A 16,259-nucleotide genomic window follows, 5' to 3' on the forward strand; every position below is an offset into this window, starting at 1 on the left:
TGGCCTGTCCTCAGGTGAAGGCGCGCGGGCCTGGGCTGGAGAAGACAGGTGTGGCTGTCAATAAGCCGGCGGAGTTCACGGTGGACGCCAAGCACGGCGGGAAGGCCGCCCTCCGGGTGCAAGTGCAGGTGGGGCGGCGGGGACGCGGGGCGGGGACATGGGGCGCGGGGCGGGCGGGGACCGGGGCACTGACCCCCGGCTGCTCCTTCCCGCCCGTGCTCCAGGACAACGAGGGATGCCCCGTGGACGCAACGGTCAAGGACAACGGCAACGGCACGTACAGCTGCTCGTACGTGCCCAGGAAGCCCGTGAAGCACACGGCCATGGTGTCCTGGGGCGGCGTCAGCATTCCCAACAGCCCCTTCCGGGTGAGCCGGGCGCCCCGTCGCCCACCTGCCTCGGGTGCCTGCTTCGGGTCTCATCCGGGTCGGTTACAGAGAACCCCGGCACCGCCCGGGTCCCCCACTTCTAGTGTTCTGGGTGCCTTGGCGTCCGCTCGCTGCGCACGTTTGGACGTTTCCATCATCCGCAAAGAAACCCGTCCCCCCTCCACCCCCCTCCACCCCCTCCACCCCCCTCCACCCCCTTACCCTGAGCAACCGCTGCTCTGCGTCCCGGCCGCTGCCTATTCCCGACGTTTGCTCGGGACGCATTCGTACGGTGTGTGGCCTTTTGTACGCGGTTGCTCCCGCTCGTTATCCCCCCCGTAGCGTGAATCAGCACTTCCCGCCCGTTCAGGCCTCGATGAGTCTTCTGTTGTGGGCACGGACCACGTGGACTTTTTTTTTTTTTTTTTTTTTTTTTTGCCTTTCGGCTGTTCGGAGTAATGCCACTGTGAACGTTTGAGGACAAGTGTTTGTGGGGATGAGTGACCTCCTCCCTCCCGACACATCGTCCCCTCCGGGTGGAACTGCCCTGCGAGGTGGCCACCCAGATGTTTAATCATTTGAAGAACCACTAAACCCCTTCCCGAGGTGGTGGTACCATTTGGTGTGCCTGTCGCCCGCCACTGGGTGAAAAAGCCCTGGCTCTCCAGGCTGGTCATGCCCTTGCCCTTGCCCCCCGTGCCCTGCAGGTGAACGTGGGAGCCGGGAGCCACCCGAACAAGGTCAAGGTATACGGGCCTGGAGTAGCCAAGACGGGGCTCAAGGCTCACGAGCCAACCTACTTCACTGTGGACTGCACTGAGGCCGGCCAGGGTGAGGCCCCGCCCTGGGCAGGTGGGCAGGTGCGCAAGGGGCGGGGTGGCCCGATGCGATCCCAGCCTCTGCTCCCACCTCCACAGGTGATGTCAGCATCGGCATCAAGTGTGCTCCTGGCGTGGTGGGCCCCACTGAGGCCGACATTGACTTTGACATCATCCGGAACGACAATGACACCTTCACGGTGAAGTATACGCCCCGTGGAGCTGGTAGCTATACCATCATGGTCCTCTTTGCTGACCAGGTGGGTGCCGCTGCCCCCAGCCCCTAACGGTGCTCAGTGTGGGGGTGCTGCTCTCCCCCTGAGCCCTACTCCTCCCACTCCCTGCAGGCCACACCCACCAGCCCCATCCGGGTCAAGGTGGAGCCCTCCCATGATGCCAGCAAGGTGAAGGCCGAGGGCCCTGGCCTCAGTCGCACTGGTGAGGAGGAGCAGCACCCTGTGGGGCAGTCGGGGGGCCACAAGGAGGCTTGGGGCAAGGTGCCCCTACATGGCCATTGTGCTTCCTCAGGCGTTGAGCTTGGAAAACCCACCCACTTCACGATCAATGCCAAAGCGGCCGGCAAAGGCAAGCCGGACGTCCAGTTCTCAGGGCTGGCCAAGGGGGACGCGGTGCGTGATGTGGACATCATTGACCACCACGACAACACCTACACGGTCAAGTACACTCCTGTGCAGCAGGTAACCTTGACCTCCCAGCAGCGCACTCCTCAATGACACCTCCCTCCCGAGCGCGTGGGCTTCCTGGAGCGGCGGGCTGGGCGGGCTGCTCCAGACAGCTCCTCCCCCACTCTCGAGTCCCAGCTGGGAGAGAGCTAGCACGGAAGGCTGGGGGTGGGGCAGGGGGCAGAGCCCGTGGTTTGCCCTCCTCCGTGCCCGAGTAGGGAGGGCACAGGCCAGGGCGACCAGGATGCTGACTCCAGACTCTGCCTTTCTGCACCCTTTCCAGGGTCCAGTGGGCATCAATGTCACTTATGGAGGGGATCCCATCCCCAAGAGCCCCTTCTCGGTGGGGGTGTCTCCGAGCCTAGACCTCAGCAAGATCAAGGTGTCTGGCCTGGGAGAGAGTAAGTAGCCGGGGCCCCGTCATGGTCACTGAGGATGCCCCAGGGGCTGCCTCGGCCGGTTGCCATATTTCTCTCCCTCGTTTCGTCATCTCAACAGAGGTGGATGTCGGCAAAGATCAGGAGTTCACAGTCAAATCGAAGGGTGCCGGTGGCCAAGGCAAAGTGGCGTCCAAGATCACGGGCCCCTCAGGCACAGCCGTGCCCTGCAAGGTGGAGCCAGGCCTGGGGGCTGACAACAGCGTGGTGCGCTTCGTGCCCCGAGAGGAGGGGCCCTATGAGGTCGAGGTGACTTACGATGGCGTGCCTGTGCCCGGCAGCCCCTTTCCTGTGGAAGCGCTGCCTCCCACCAAGCCTAGCAAGGTAAGGGGCATGGGAGGGCCCACCTCTTGCCCAGGCTCGCCCTCCCCCTTTCTCAGCTTTGTCCTATGGCCGGAGGCCCTGCCCGGGGCCCCTAGCCAGTGGGGGGAGGGTAGCCAGAAGAAGAGAAAGGTCAGGTTGGGGGTCTGGGGTCAAGGGGCAGGGAGGTGATCTGGGTTTGGCGCCTGACCAGTCCCTCTTCCCTCAGGTGAAGGCGTTCGGGCCAGGGCTGCAGGGGGGCAGCGCAGGCTCCCCTGCCCGCTTCACTATCGACACCAAGGGGGCCGGCATGGGTGGCCTGGGCCTGACGGTGGAGGGCCCCTGCGAGGCCCAGCTCGAGTGCCTGGACAACGGGGACGGCACGTGCTCCGTGTCCTACGTGCCCACCGAACCCGGGGACTACAACATCAACATCCTCTTTGCTGACACCCACATCCCCGGCTCCCCATTCAAGGCCCACGTGGTTCCTTGCTTCGATGCCTCGAAGGTCAAGTGCTCGGGCCCCGGCCTGGAGCGGGCCACGGCGGGGGAGGCCGGCCAGTTCCACGTAGACTGCTCCAGCGCGGGCAGCGCGGAGCTGACCATCGAAATCCGCTCCGAGGCGGGGCTGCCGGCCGAGGTGCACATCCAGGACCACGGTGACGGCACACACACCATCACCTACATCCCGCTCTGCCCCGGGGCCTATACGGTCACCATCAAGTACGGCGGCCAGCCCGTGCCCAACTTCCCCAGCAAGCTGCAGGTGGAGCCTGCCGTAGACACCTCGGGCGTCCAGTGCTACGGGCCTGGGATCGAGGGCCAAGGTGAGGCCCTGCCGTGGGACGTGGGGGTGGGCGGAGGCCAGCGCCCCGAGGGTCCCCTGGAGCCCCACGCCTCCTCCTCACGCCCGCCCCTGCAGGTGTCTTCCGAGAGGCTACCACCGAGTTCAGCGTGGACGCCCGGGCCCTGACGCAGACCGGAGGGCCGCACGTCAAGGCGCGTGTGGCCAACCCCTCGGGTAACCTGACGGAGACGTACGTGCAGGACTGTGGCGACGGCACGTACAAAGTGGAGTACACGCCATATGAGGAGGGTACGTGCCGGGGCTCCCGGGGGACGGGGCCGCAGACACAGGGTGGCCTCGCCGCCCCCTGACCCGGCCTGCCCTCCTCCAGGGCTCCACTCCGTGGACGTGACCTATGATGGCAGCCCTGTGCCCAGCAGCCCCTTCCAAGTGCCTGTGACCGAGGGCTGCGACCCTTCCCGAGTGCGGGTCCATGGGCCAGGTATCCAGAGCGGCACCACCAACAAGCCCAACAAGTTCACCGTGGAGACGAGGTGAGCCCACACCTGGGCGGCCAGGGGCTGTGGGGCCGTGACGGTGGGCCTCGGAGCCCCCCGAGATAACGGATGACTGTTTGGAGCAGGGGTGCCGGCACCGGGGGCCTGGGCCTGGCTGTCGAGGGCCCCTCCGAGGCCAAGATGTCCTGCATGGATAACAAGGACGGCAGCTGTTCGGTGGAATACATCCCCTATGAGGCCGGTACCTACAGCCTTAACGTCACCTACGGTGGCCACCAAGTACCAGGTGAGGGGGCCTCGTAGCCCGGCCTGGGCCGCGACTGGTGGCCGGCCCTCGGCTCTCACACGCACATGGCCGTCCTCTTTCTTCCCTCTGCAGGCAGTCCTTTCAAGGTCCCAGTGCATGATGTGACAGATGCGTCCAAGGTCAAGTGCTCTGGGCCTGGCCTGAGTCCTGGCATGGTCCGTGCCAACCTCCCTCAGTCCTTCCAGGTAGACACGAGCAAGGCTGGTGTGGCCCCTCTGCAGGTGAAAGTGCAGGGGCCCAAAGGTGAGTGCTCGCCTGCCTGGGAGTGGGCGGGCAGGAGGGCACGGTCTTCTTGGATGATGTCCAGCACTCAGAGGCTGGGGCAGGCACTCAGGCAGTTCATGGAGGGGCCTCAGGCCACAGGGAAGCCAGTGGCCCAGGACAGAGGACCGCCAGGACATAGAACAGACACACTTGGTCCCTGAGCAGATGTGGCAGGAGGGGAGGGCGGTCCAGGCTCCAAGGTGGCACCCAGATTAGTGTCTGGTGTCACAGGGGCTCAGGACCGTACCTAGAGAGGGGCAGGTGAGGACCAAGCAAGGTCTAGGCCTGAGGTGCGGACAGGAGGGCAAGCCAAGCCTTGGGGGGCACTGGGACCCCAGGCAACTGGCTGAGTGTCTCTCTGGGACTGGGACCAGGCTTGGTGGAGCCCGTGGACGTCGTGGACAACGCTGACGGCACCCAGACCGTCAACTACGTGCCCAGCCGGGAGGGGCCCTATAGCATCTCCGTGCTGTACGGGGAGGAAGAGGTGCCCCGCAGGTAGGAGGCCGGGCCTGCCGCCAGCGGGAAGGTGCTGCGCTGAGCACCCGGAGGCCTCCTGACCGTTCACGTAACCCTCCCCCCCCCCGGCCCACAGCCCCTTCAAGGTCAAGGTGCTGCCTACACACGATGCCAGCAAGGTGAAGGCCAGCGGCCCCGGGCTCAACACCACCGGTGTGCCCGCCAGCCTGCCCGTGGAGTTCACCATCGACGCAAAGGACGCGGGAGAGGGCCTGCTGGCCGTGCAGATCACGGTGAGCTGACCGCCTGGCGAATCGCAGCCCCAGGCGCACGGGAGGCGAGGGACAGAGGAGCCTAGGCCCGAGCGGCGCGCGGTAGAGGGGGCAGCAGCCCAGGTCCGCGGCCTCCCTCGGGAGCCGTGCCAGCGAGGCCGGATCCCTTGCCTCGAGGCCGCCGGTGACGGGCGCGGGCCCCCCCCTGCCACGCACACACTGGCTCAGTGCGGACTTTGAGCACACAGCCAGAGCCCTTGCTGCCTCAGCTTGTCCACCTGGAACATTCTCGTGGGGTGGGTAGGAGGACCCCGAGATCTTCCAGGGGGCTCTTCCGAGTGCTGGAGCAGGCCCTGGGGCGGAAGGATGGGGGCCAGGAGGTGGTCGTGGCGCTAAAGCAGGCCGGGCACCCGGCTCCCCGGCCCTGGCCGTTGTCACGCAACGGCGCATCGGGCATTCGGGACCCCCCTCTGGATCCCGGCCGGCTGTGGCAAAGTAAAGGTTGGCGCCGGGCGCAGGCAGCTGTTTGGAGCCACAGCGGTTGAGTGATTGGAGGCGGCCCCGGGTGCTGGCTCCTCCGAGAGGGTCTGAGGCCCTCCTGGGCCTGGCTTGGCCCCGGGCCGACCGCCTGCGCTATGCTCTGCCACACAGGACCCCGAGGGCAAGCCCAAGAAGACGCACATCCAAGACAACCACGATGGCACGTACACGGTGGCCTACGTGCCAGACGTGACGGGCCGCTACACCATCCTAATCAAGTATGGTGGCGACGAGATCCCCTTCTCCCCCTATCGCGTCCGGGCTGTGCCCACCGGCGACGCCAGCAAGTGCACGGTCACAGGTGAGCCGGCCTGCCTGCGGCCGCGGCGCTCAGCACGGGGCTTGGGTGTGCCTGTGTGCAAGGGCTCGCTGCTTGGGGCGGCGTGTGGGAGTGGGGGCCGCCCCCCTGAGTGACTCACCTGACCTTTCTCCTTGCTCTCTGCCCTCTCACCTCAGTGTCAATCGGAGGTCACGGGCTAGGTAAGCTGCTTGCTGGGGCCACTCCCAATGCCCCTCCTGCCCAGAGGGCAGCTTCCTTTTTCCTCTTCCGTGCCGATTCCCAGGACAGTTCCAGCTGCAGCTCTTGGCAGGGATAGAGGGGGAGCTGGAGGGTTAGCGCCCGGGGAGGCCTCCAGAGCAGAGCGTGAGTGCTCCGGCCCTCCCTCTCTCTGGGCCTCCGTTTCCCCACCTGAGACGTCGGGTTGCAGCTGAGAGCTTTGGGGTGAGGTGCATCCTGAGACGCACCCCACTGAGGGGCTCTGGGGTCTGGGGATCTTGGCACCCTGGGGAAGTCCCAGGGGTGGGCAGCAGCAGGCCCTGCCTTCTCACTTCCTCCTTCCGTGGCAAGGGCTCCTGCGCGGGCTGAGGGGACGAGGGGTCTCCCGTTACCAGTGGGAGTCCCGGGCCCTGGCCAGATCCGCAGACCTCCATCCCCACGTCCCAGGGGCCTGTGTGTCCCAGGCCGGGGGAGGAACAGACTGCATGAGTGGGTGGGGCGGGCTGGTAGTGCAATAGCACCAGCGTCGACTGCTTGGGCGGGTAGCATGGCAGGGCCCAGCCCAGCCTCAGAGCCCCAAAGTGCACTCGGCGGCCTGCCCGCCCTCCCTGCCTCCTTCCCTCCCCCCGCCCCCTTCCCCAGCAGTGACGTTATTCAGATAGGACCCAACCAGGCATGGAGGTTCTCCTGCCTGGGCATGGGAGGGCAGCTCTCGCCCCAGCCAGGCACCCCAGGGACCCCGGTAAGAGGCGACAGTTACGTGGGAGCCTCTGGAGGCTGCAGGCCTGGAGCTTGGGTGGGGGAGCCAGGACAAGGTTTAGAGGGTGGCTAGAGTCTCTGGGCAAGGGCCCAACGGCTTGGCAGCGTAGGCGCCAGGGTCTGAGATGACAGGCACGTGTGCCCAGGGCGGGGGCCAGGGCCTCGGGACCAGGGGAACAGCGCCAAGACGTGGTCGAAGGAGTGGTCTCTGTTGACCTGGCCGCCGTGCGCAGAACGGAGGCAGAGAGCCCGACAGGAGACCCCACTTTTGGATCAGACCTAGTGGTGGCTTGGGCCAGCTTGGCAGCCATGCGGCTTAAGCGGGGAGCCAACTCGAGAAGGGTAGTTAGGATGGAGCAGCCAAGACCTGCCCAGGGACTTGGGCGGGGAAAGCGAGCAGTTGGAGGTGACCGAGGTCAGGGTGCCAGCCGCTAACTGGACGGGGGTCCAGATCACGAGCCGCGGAGAGCAGGCCGGGGGGAGGTGACGCCTCCCGGGGCGGGCCGGGCGGCAGGGGCCAGGTCTAGAGCGTCAGGGAGCCGTGGAAGGCCAGCGCGGAGCCGGGCGCGGCAGCAGCCCTCGGCCAGTGGGGGAGCTCAGCGGCAGGCCGGCCAGGGGGACCCCTTAAACAGCCCTTGAGTGGGCTGGGTGCTCCTAGCTGCTTCCCCGCGGGGCCGGGCTGCAGGAAGCACTCTCACTGCCAGGCCTCGCAGCCCACAGCCCCCCAGGCCTCCACGGCTAGGCTCAAACCATAACGTCACTGTCCCCCCCCTTTCCTCGGGCACTCTGGGGCCCTAGAGGCTGCTCAGCTGCTCTGCCCTTGCACCCTAGCGGCGGTGGCTGTGGCTTGGGCCCCCTGTCCCTCTCTCCCCTGGGTGCTGCCACTGCCTGCTGCGCTGTGCTGCTTGGGTGCTAACCCCGCTACCCCCCTGCTTCCCCGCTCCCAGCCCCCTGCCTGTGCCGGGCCGCGCCGGCCACCCCTCAGCACGAGCCCCCGGTTGAGCGAGTGTTCTCAGTTGTCAGGAAACTCCAGTTGCACCTTCAGGCCTGGGCGGGGGGCAAGTGTCACACTCGCACCCCACGCTGCAGCAGGACTCTCTGCCTCACCGCATCTGCACGTGGCGCTGCCAGGGCCAGGCTGCAGGGGCGGAGGTGCTGTGGACCCAGCCAGGGGGCCCGTGTTGGCCCACGGCGCCGGCTGAGGCCACGGGGGCCAGGGAGGTGGCAGCGGACAAGTCGTGTCCTGGCAGCAGCGGTGGCCTCGTGGGCCTCCAGGCCCTTCCTTGGTCCCAGACACCCGTGTGCCACCCATCCGGCCTTTCCCACGGAGGGCTCTCCCCAAGACAGGACTCCCTGGCTTGAGGCGGCTCGGGGAACCTTTCCTGCCTTCTGAGAAACCCCTCACCGTCCCGGCTTGGGGGGCGGGGGGGAGGCCTGGCTGCGCTTGGTGGTGGCAATCGAGGCCCGGGCGGGCGGCAGGCGCATGGCAGCAGCTCCGGTGCCGAGCTCACACGCCGGCCCCCCCTCTGGGGACCCGCCCCGCCCCACCAGGTGCTGGCATTGGCCCCACCATCCAGATCGGGGAGGAGACGGTGATCACCGTCGACACAAAGGCGGCGGGCAAGGGCAAGGTGACCTGCACGGTGTGCACACCCGACGGCTCCGAGGTGGACGTGGACGTGGTGGAGAATGAGGACGGCACCTTTGACATCTTCTACACGGCCCCCCAGCCGGGCAAATACGTCATCTGCGTGCGCTTTGGCGGCGAGCACGTGCCCAACAGCCCTTTCCAAGTGACGGTCAGGAGGGGCCAGGCTCGAGGGGCCGGGGTGGAGCCTGCCCTGTCCCCACCTTCCAGACACTAGACTCTCCGACCCCTTTTGTGTTGCTCCGCAGGCTCTAGCTGGGGACCAGCCCGCAGCGCAGCCCCCGCTTCGGCCTCAGCAGCTGGCCCCACCTTACACCTATGCCCAGGGTGGCCAGCAGACCTGGGTACGGCCTCACCTGCCTCATTTGGGCTCTCCTAGCCCTGGGGGACACTTGGGGACAGGCTAGTGGGGTGTCCTGTGAGGCCCCATCCTGCCACGTGTGAGGAGGGACCCCCAGATGCTTCCCCTGGGATTTCCGCCCCTCCTATGGCCCCTCACTCAGGCCCTCTGGTCTCCACCGCAGGCCCCGGAGAGACCCCTAATGGGTGTCAATGGGTTGGATGTGACCAGCCTGAGGCCCTTCGACCTTGTCATCCCCTTCACCATCAAGAAAGGCGAGATCACGGGTGAGTGGGGGCAGGAAAGAGCTCGAGAGCCACAGAGGCCAGGGTTTGCCAGAGGGTGCTCTGACCCTGGCCCCGCTGCCCCGCAGGGGAGGTGAGGATGCCCTCGGGCAAGGTGGCGCAGCCAGCCATCACCGACAACAAGGACGGCACTGTGACCGTTCGCTATGCACCCAGTGAAGCCGGCCTGCACGAGATGGACATCCGCTATGACAACATGCACATTCCAGGTGCGCCTCGATAGCACGCTGTCGCCGCCTCCAAGGGACCTGGGTTGGTGGGGAACCCGGGAAGGGGACACAAGACCCCGTGCACATGGCCCCTTGTCCTGCCTTAGGGAGCCCCCTGCAGTTCTACGTGGATTATGTCAACTGCGGCCACGTCACTGCGTACGGGCCTGGCCTCACGCACGGAGTGGTAAACAAGCCTGCCGTCTTCACCGTTAACACCAAGGATGCAGGAGAGGGTGAGCGGCGCCTCGAACCTTAGCTGGGCTGTGTGCCGCGGGGCCCCCGCCCGCATCCAGTGGCGAGCCGGGCGCAGGGGAAACGCTTCCCGAGTGGGGCTCCCCATGCTGCCCCTCTGGCCTCTCGGCCTGCCCACGGGGGCTCTTCCCTTCTCAGTGCGGCGGTCCTGGGCATGGTTTCCATCCTCACCGGTGACTCTCTCTAGGGGGCTTGTCCCTGGCCATCGAGGGCCCCTCCAAGGCAGAAATCAGCTGTACCGACAACCAAGATGGGACATGCAGCGTCTCCTACCTGCCCGTGCTGCCCGGGGATTACAGCATCCTGGTCAAGTACAACGAGCAGCACATCCCAGGCAGCCCCTTCACCGCCAGGGTCACAGGTGGGTGGCATTGGGAGCAGTGACAAAAGCAGGTAGGTGGCAGGGTGGCCACGGTCCCCCTCCGCACCTGGGCATACAGCAGTCGTCCCCCGGCAGGTGACGACTCCATGCGCATGTCCCACCTGAAGGTGGGCTCCGCTGCCGACATCCCCATCAATATCTCCGAGACGGACCTCAGCCTGCTGACGGCCACTGTCGTGCCCCCCTCGGGCCGGGAGGAGCCCTGTCTGCTGAAGCGCCTGCGCAACGGCCACGTGGGTAAGAGGCTGGGGGCCAGGGCCTTCTGGAAAGGAGGGAGGCTGTGGGGGGGTGGGCAGGCCTTTCCCCCGCTGACCGCCCCGGCCTGTGCCCAGGGATCTCGTTCGTGCCCAAGGAGACAGGGGAGCACCTGGTGCACGTGAAGAAGAACGGCCAGCACGTGGCCAGCAGCCCCATCCCTGTGGTGATCAGCCAGTCGGAGATCGGGGATGCCAGCCGCGTGCGGGTCTCCGGCCAGGGCCTCCACGAAGGCCACACGTTTGAGCCTGCGGAGTTTATCATCGACACCCGTGACGCAGGTAGGTGGGGGGGCCGACCAGCTGGGGCCAGAGCCCTGTGCTCGGGGCCCCGGCTCAGCGGCGTCCCTTCCGCAGGCTATGGCGGGCTTAGCCTGTCCATTGAGGGCCCCAGCAAGGTGGACATCAACACAGAGGACCTAGAGGATGGCACCTGCAGGGTCACCTACTGCCCCACGGAGCCCGGAAACTACATCATCAACATCAAGTTCGCCGACCAGCACGTGCCCGGTGAGTGGGGTACCCACACGCGGCCCCCCGGATGGAGCCACCCTCTGTGCCCACCCCGGACCCCGCCGCGGAAACGTGACCCATACGACGCGCGGGCTGTGCTCTGTCCCCGCAGGCAGCCCCTTCTCCGTGAAGGTAACGGGAGAGGGCCGGGTGAAGGAGAGCATCACGCGCCGGCGACGGGCCCCGTCGGTAGCCAACGTTGGCAGTCACTGTGACCTCAGCCTGAAGATCCCCGGTAGGCACTGTGGGGAGCCAGGGGGGGGCCTTGGGGGGCCCCGGGGCCCAGGCCTCCTGCTCACCAGGCTGTCCCCACCTGCAGAAATTAGCATCCAGGACATGACAGCCCAGGTAACCAGCCCATCGGGCAAGACCCACGAGGCCGAGATCGTAGAAGGGGAGAACCATACCTACTGCATCCGCTTCGTGCCTGCTGAGATGGGCATGCACACGGTCAGCGTCAAGTACAAGGGCCAGCACGTGCCCGGGAGCCCCTTCCAGTTCACCGTGGGGCCCCTGGGGGAAGGGGGAGCACACAAAGTCCGCGCTGGAGGCCCCGGCCTGGAGCGGGCTGAAGCTGGAGTGCCAGGTACGCTTGCTTCCCGCCAGGGTTTTGCTCCGCAGGGCTGGGGCGGCGCGGGGCAGCTGAGGAAGGAGCCAGCAGCCGTGCTGACGTCAGGAGAGCAGCCTTCCATGAGCACGCCCTGCTTTCCCACAGCTGAATTTAGCATCTGGACCAGGGAAGCTGGCGCTGGGGGCCTGGCCATTGCTGTCGAGGGCCCCAGCAAGGCTGAGATCTCCTTCGAGGACCGCAAGGACGGGTCCTGTGGTGTGGCTTATGTGGTCCAGGAGCCAGGTACGGAGAGCCTGGCTGGGGTCGCGGGGAGCGGCGCCTGGGTGTGGGTGCTGGCCTGGGTCTACACCGACAGCTCCACCTGGCTCCCACCCTCCACCCTGAGGGCCCAGGGCCACCCAGGCTGTTTGTGGGAAGTGGGAGGCGTCCGCGCTGACCGACGGGGCCCTCCAAGCACGTCCTCTGTGCTCTCTCCCTGCGCAGGTGACTACGAGGTCTCAGTCAAGTTCAACGAGGAGCACATCCCCGACAGCCCCTTCGTAGTGCCTGTGGCTTCTCCGTCTGGCGATGCCCGCCGCCTTACTGTTTCTAGTCTTCAGGTGAGGCACCGAGAGAAACCGCCCGCCTGGGGCCCCTGGGCCCGGCCAGACCAGAGCCGCCGCACAGAGCAGGCCTTGGCCCTGTGTCAAGTGACCCGCCCAGCCCAGCTCGGGGCGCCGGGCCTCTGCTCTGGCCGGGTGCAGCCCACGCTTGGGGTTGGCAGGAACCACCCCTGCCCGCTGTGTGGAGTTTTTCTCGTGTCTCAGGTCTAAAGGCTTTGAACAGAAGCCTGTGCCCGTTGTGCACCGGGGCTGAGGTTTAAAGAGGGACAGCCTGCCAGGGCTGAGGGCTGCCCTCCGTCCCTGCTGCCTGGGTGTGTGAGTGCCGAGTGTGGATCTGGGGGCGGGGGCGTGTGCGTGTAGCTTGCTGGCCCCCAAGAATCCGTGGCTCTCCCTCTTTAAACCAAATTGGACGCCAGATGGGTAAGTGTAACCCCAGGGGCCTTCCTGCTGCTGGGGCCCTGCTCTCCCATGCCCCTGCCACCGTGTCTAACCACGTCTGCTGTGCTTCCAGGAGTCAGGGCTAAAGGTCAACCAGCCAGCCTCTTTTGCAGTCAGCCTGAACGGGGCCAAGGGGGCGATCGATGCTAAGGTGCACAGCCCCTCGGGAGCCCTGGAGGAGTGCTATGTCACAGAGATCGACCAAGGTGAGGCCCTGTCCCTGCCCGGGCCACCCACCCATCTTCCCTGGCCCTGCTGGGAGCAGCGGGCCTGCCCAGCTGGCTGGAAGCCGCCTGAGAGTACAAAAGGAAGGTACAGATTCTACAAGCAGGGCCCAAACTGGGGCTCCCTCAGCCAGGCGACCCCTCCCCGACTCCCAACCCAAGCCCTTGGGGGAGGCGGCTGGCTCAGAAGCCACAGGCACTAGGAAGGAGGCCTTCCGTAGGCAGTGCGATGCAGGCTCCTGGGGGAGACCCCCGAAGTCCAGCCACAGGCTGGCCCCTCCTCAGCCAGGGCCTGGCCCTTGCAGGACGGGACCGAGGCAGCCTGGAGGTGAGCGGAGCTGGTTCAGCCAACTTCACTAGTCTCACGGCTAGTCCCGCCCCTTCGCAGCCCCGAGACCTTCCCGTAGCCCCTGCGCCCTTGGTGACACGCAGGGGCTGTGGCGATCGTGGTAATCTGTAGGGACGCAGGGAGGCAGGTGCTCGGCTCGTAGGTTTGCAGGCCCCATGAGCGCCAATGGGGGGCTGCTCGGCCATCCACGGCTGCAGCCGTCAGGCTTCGGGGAGTGGGTGCTGCGGGGAGCGGGTACCCCGTGCGGTCCCTGGAAGAAGGGGCGTGAGCCACACACACCTGCTGGACCGGCGGGCGAGGAGGCCTCCTCCCGGATGCCACGTGCTCGGTCCTGGAGAGCGGGGACCTCAGGCCCACAGCACGGCCCTCTGTCCCTCAGATAAGTATGCCGTACGCTTCATCCCGCGGGAGAACGGGGTCTACCTAATTGATGTCAAGTTCAATGGCACCCACATTCCTGGAAGCCCCTTCAAGATCCGAGTTGGGGAGCCTGGGCACGGAGGGGACCCAGGCCTGGTGTCTGCCTATGGAGCCGGCCTAGAAGGTGGTGTCACAGGTAGGTCGGTGGGCGCAGTTTCCAGTGTGTCTCAGCGACGACAGGGGGGCGCGTGGAGGAGGTGACAGAGCTTCGCCGGGGGGCAGGGAATGGGAGTCCGGGGATGGGGCAATGGGCCAGGCTGGCCCTTCCTGACCTCCCACGCCCCCAGGGAGCCCAGCTGAGTTTATCGTGAACACGAGCAACGCGGGAGCTGGTGCCCTGTCGGTGACTATAGATGGGCCCTCCAAGGTGAAGATGGATTGCCAGGAGTGCCCCGAGGGCTACCGTGTCACCTACACTCCCATGGCACCTGGCAGCTACCTCATCTCCATCAAGTATGGTGGCCCCTACCACATCGGGGGCAGCCCCTTCAAGGCCAAAGTCACAGGTGAGCTTGGCACCAGTCTGCTGGTGCCCAACCCAATGCCTGGCCCTCTGGCCACATTGTAGTGCCCTACCCTGCCCTGCCCTGCCCTACCTGCAGGTCCCCGTCTCGTCAGCAACCACAGCCTCCATGAGACATCATCGGTGTTTGTGGACTCCCTGACCAAGACTGCCAGCGCCCCCCAGCACGGGGCCCTGGCAGGTTCCACTGATGCCAGCAAGGTGCTGGCCAAGGGCCTGGGGCTGAGCAAGGCCTATGTGGGCCAAAAGAGCAGCTTCACGGTGGACTGCAGCAAAGCAGGTGGGTGCCCCGCCCCCGCCCTTCCAGAAAGACGAGGCCAGAGATAGGATGGGATGACCAGTGCCCGGGGACGGGGGGAGGGTTACGCCGGGTAGGAGGGCCTTTGGAGACATGTGTGGCACTTCTAAAGCGGCTTCCCATCTGCCCCCACCCCCCACCATCGTCTCTACCCTTCAGGAAAGTGGCTTGGGAGGAGCTAGAGTTTCCTGCGCTGGCCTGGGGAGCAGGGGAGCTGGCAACTCTTCAGGATGGGCGGTGTCACCCCTCAACAGATGTGGGTGGCAGGGGGAGGCCACCAGGGCGGAAAGAAAAGGGCTCAGCATGTGCTCGGCTGAAGGGAGGAGGGCTTGGGGCGTGCCACTGAGGCCCCTTCCCCCCCAGGCAACAACATGCTGCTGGTAGGGGTGCACGGCCCCCGGACGCCCTGCGAGGAGATCCTGGTGAAGCACGTGGGCAACCGGCTCTACAACGTGTCTTACCTACTCAAGGACAAGGGAGAGTACACGCTGGTGGTCAAGTGGGGTGACGAGCACATCCCGGGCAGCCCCTACCGTGTCCTGGTCCCCTGATCTCTGGGCCTGTGCCAGCTGCCAGCTCCCAGGACGAGACGTGCCCCCACACCCATCCCCCCAACCTGAGCAGCCCCCCTGGTCTCCTCAGCCCTGGAGCCCCGGCCAGCCCTGGCCGCCCCATCACCGCAGCCACCCCAGCCCTGCGTTGCACTCACCTGCCTCCACTTAGGCAAAGGAGAGAGGCGGGCAGAGGTAGCCTTTGGTGGCTCTGCCTATCTTCTTCGGTTCTGGGGGGGGGTGAGGGATGGGGGTAGTACGCACGACCACCCGCTAGTTCTCTTCCCCAGCCAAGAAGAATAAACGTTCTGCTTCCATTCTCCTGAGGGTGCCTCGAGCTTTCTTGGAGTGGGGCCTGCGGGATGGAGCAAAGTGTGGGTGCGAGCCACGGCTGCTAGCTCTCCAGGCCTGGCACCCGGGGCCCCTGTATTGCCCCACCCATGCCCCATCCCCAACTCTAGGAGGCCCACTGGCGCTCAAGTCTTGTCTGCCTTCCTGGGTTCACACCAACGTAGGGTGAGAGGTGTGTAGCGCCCCCAGAACAGGACCTGACGCCGGTGCCATTTCCCCAGGCCACACCAGGAATAGATCCGGGCCTAAGGGAGAGCCAGGCCAGGATCAGACTGCTGGAGGCAAGGTGCTGGGTGGGAGGGCCGGATAAACAGGCCTTGAAGTCCCAGCAGGCCCTGGCCATCTCCCAGGCTTTTTTTTTTTAAGATTTTATTTATTTATTCTTGAGAGAGAGGGAGGGAGAGAGGCAGAGAAGCAGGCTCCGCGCGGGGAGCCTGACCTGGGACTCGATCCCAGGACTCCAGGATCACGCCCTGGGCTGAAGGCGGCGCTAAACCGCCAACCCACCCAGGCTGCCCTCCCAGGCTTCTTAAATGTGCCACCGTGCCCGTGGGACAAGGGGCTGACATGTGGACTTCCGCCGCAAGGGATCTCGAGGCCGCTCAGTGGCCAGGCGGACTCATTCGAGGTGGCCAGTTTGTCGACCTCCCACCCCAGCCCCATAGCCCTGTGTCACCTCCCTCCTGCCCTGACAAGGCCTTGCCATGGATCCCTCTTGTCAGCACAGTGGGGCCACCTGAGGCCCTCGCTTCCCTTCTACGCGGCATCCGTCCCTCACTTCCCATGGACCACCCCACTACCTTCCAGTCTAAAAAGCCTATCAAGGGATCCCTGGGTGGCGCAGCGGTTTGGTGCCTGCCTTTGGCCCAGGGCGCGATCCTGTAGACCCAGGATCGATTCCCACGTCGGGCTCCCGGTGCATGGAGCCTGCTTCTCTCTGCCTGTGTCTCTGCCTCTCTTTCTCTCTCTGTGATTATCATAAATAAATAAAAATTTAAAAAAATAAAAAATAAAAAAA

The 16,259-nt window shown here is 65.8% G+C and overlaps 1 protein-coding gene across 2 annotated transcripts in view; it reads left to right on the forward strand.

The window, feature by feature from the left end:
- FLNA (filamin A) overlaps window positions 1-15,216 on the forward strand; it is a 25,190-nt gene extending 9,974 nt beyond the window's left edge. Inside the window, exons 14-48 of one of the 2 annotated variants that reach the window (XM_025460575.3) lie at window positions 15-128; window positions 225-368; window positions 1,076-1,199; window positions 1,286-1,446; window positions 1,534-1,624; window positions 1,715-1,884; window positions 2,153-2,270; window positions 2,368-2,630; window positions 2,836-3,433; window positions 3,529-3,702; window positions 3,785-3,947; window positions 4,037-4,197; window positions 4,291-4,461; window positions 4,857-4,980; window positions 5,078-5,234; window positions 5,865-6,054; window positions 6,210-6,233; window positions 8,560-8,807; window positions 8,905-9,000; window positions 9,181-9,283; window positions 9,370-9,510; window positions 9,618-9,746; window positions 9,953-10,126; window positions 10,223-10,384; window positions 10,480-10,683; window positions 10,759-10,911; window positions 11,027-11,149; window positions 11,234-11,500; window positions 11,630-11,767; window positions 11,969-12,084; window positions 12,599-12,731; window positions 13,478-13,654; window positions 13,806-14,024; window positions 14,121-14,321; window positions 14,703-15,216. In XM_025460575.3, coding sequence (XP_025316360.1) covers window positions 15-128; window positions 225-368; window positions 1,076-1,199; window positions 1,286-1,446; window positions 1,534-1,624; window positions 1,715-1,884; window positions 2,153-2,270; window positions 2,368-2,630; window positions 2,836-3,433; window positions 3,529-3,702; window positions 3,785-3,947; window positions 4,037-4,197; window positions 4,291-4,461; window positions 4,857-4,980; window positions 5,078-5,234; window positions 5,865-6,054; window positions 6,210-6,233; window positions 8,560-8,807; window positions 8,905-9,000; window positions 9,181-9,283; window positions 9,370-9,510; window positions 9,618-9,746; window positions 9,953-10,126; window positions 10,223-10,384; window positions 10,480-10,683; window positions 10,759-10,911; window positions 11,027-11,149; window positions 11,234-11,500; window positions 11,630-11,767; window positions 11,969-12,084; window positions 12,599-12,731; window positions 13,478-13,654; window positions 13,806-14,024; window positions 14,121-14,321; window positions 14,703-14,890 — 5,919 coding nt within the window. In that variant the 3' untranslated portion in view covers window positions 14,891-15,216. The remainder of the gene's footprint in view (window positions 1-14; window positions 129-224; window positions 369-1,075; window positions 1,200-1,285; window positions 1,447-1,533; window positions 1,625-1,714; window positions 1,885-2,152; window positions 2,271-2,367; window positions 2,631-2,835; window positions 3,434-3,528; window positions 3,703-3,784; window positions 3,948-4,036; window positions 4,198-4,290; window positions 4,462-4,856; window positions 4,981-5,077; window positions 5,235-5,864; window positions 6,055-6,209; window positions 6,234-8,559; window positions 8,808-8,904; window positions 9,001-9,180; window positions 9,284-9,369; window positions 9,511-9,617; window positions 9,747-9,952; window positions 10,127-10,222; window positions 10,385-10,479; window positions 10,684-10,758; window positions 10,912-11,026; window positions 11,150-11,233; window positions 11,501-11,629; window positions 11,768-11,968; window positions 12,085-12,598; window positions 12,732-13,477; window positions 13,655-13,805; window positions 14,025-14,120; window positions 14,322-14,702) is intronic. The other variant, XM_025460576.3, reaches the window with a different exon arrangement.
- The last annotated feature ends 1,043 nt before the right edge of the window (window positions 15,217-16,259 follow it).

The sequence above is a fragment of the Canis lupus genome, chromosome X (genome assembly GCF_003254725.2).
Source record: "Canis lupus dingo isolate Sandy chromosome X, ASM325472v2, whole genome shotgun sequence".
NCBI classification, from domain to species: Eukaryota; Metazoa; Chordata; class Mammalia; order Carnivora; family Canidae; genus Canis; species Canis lupus.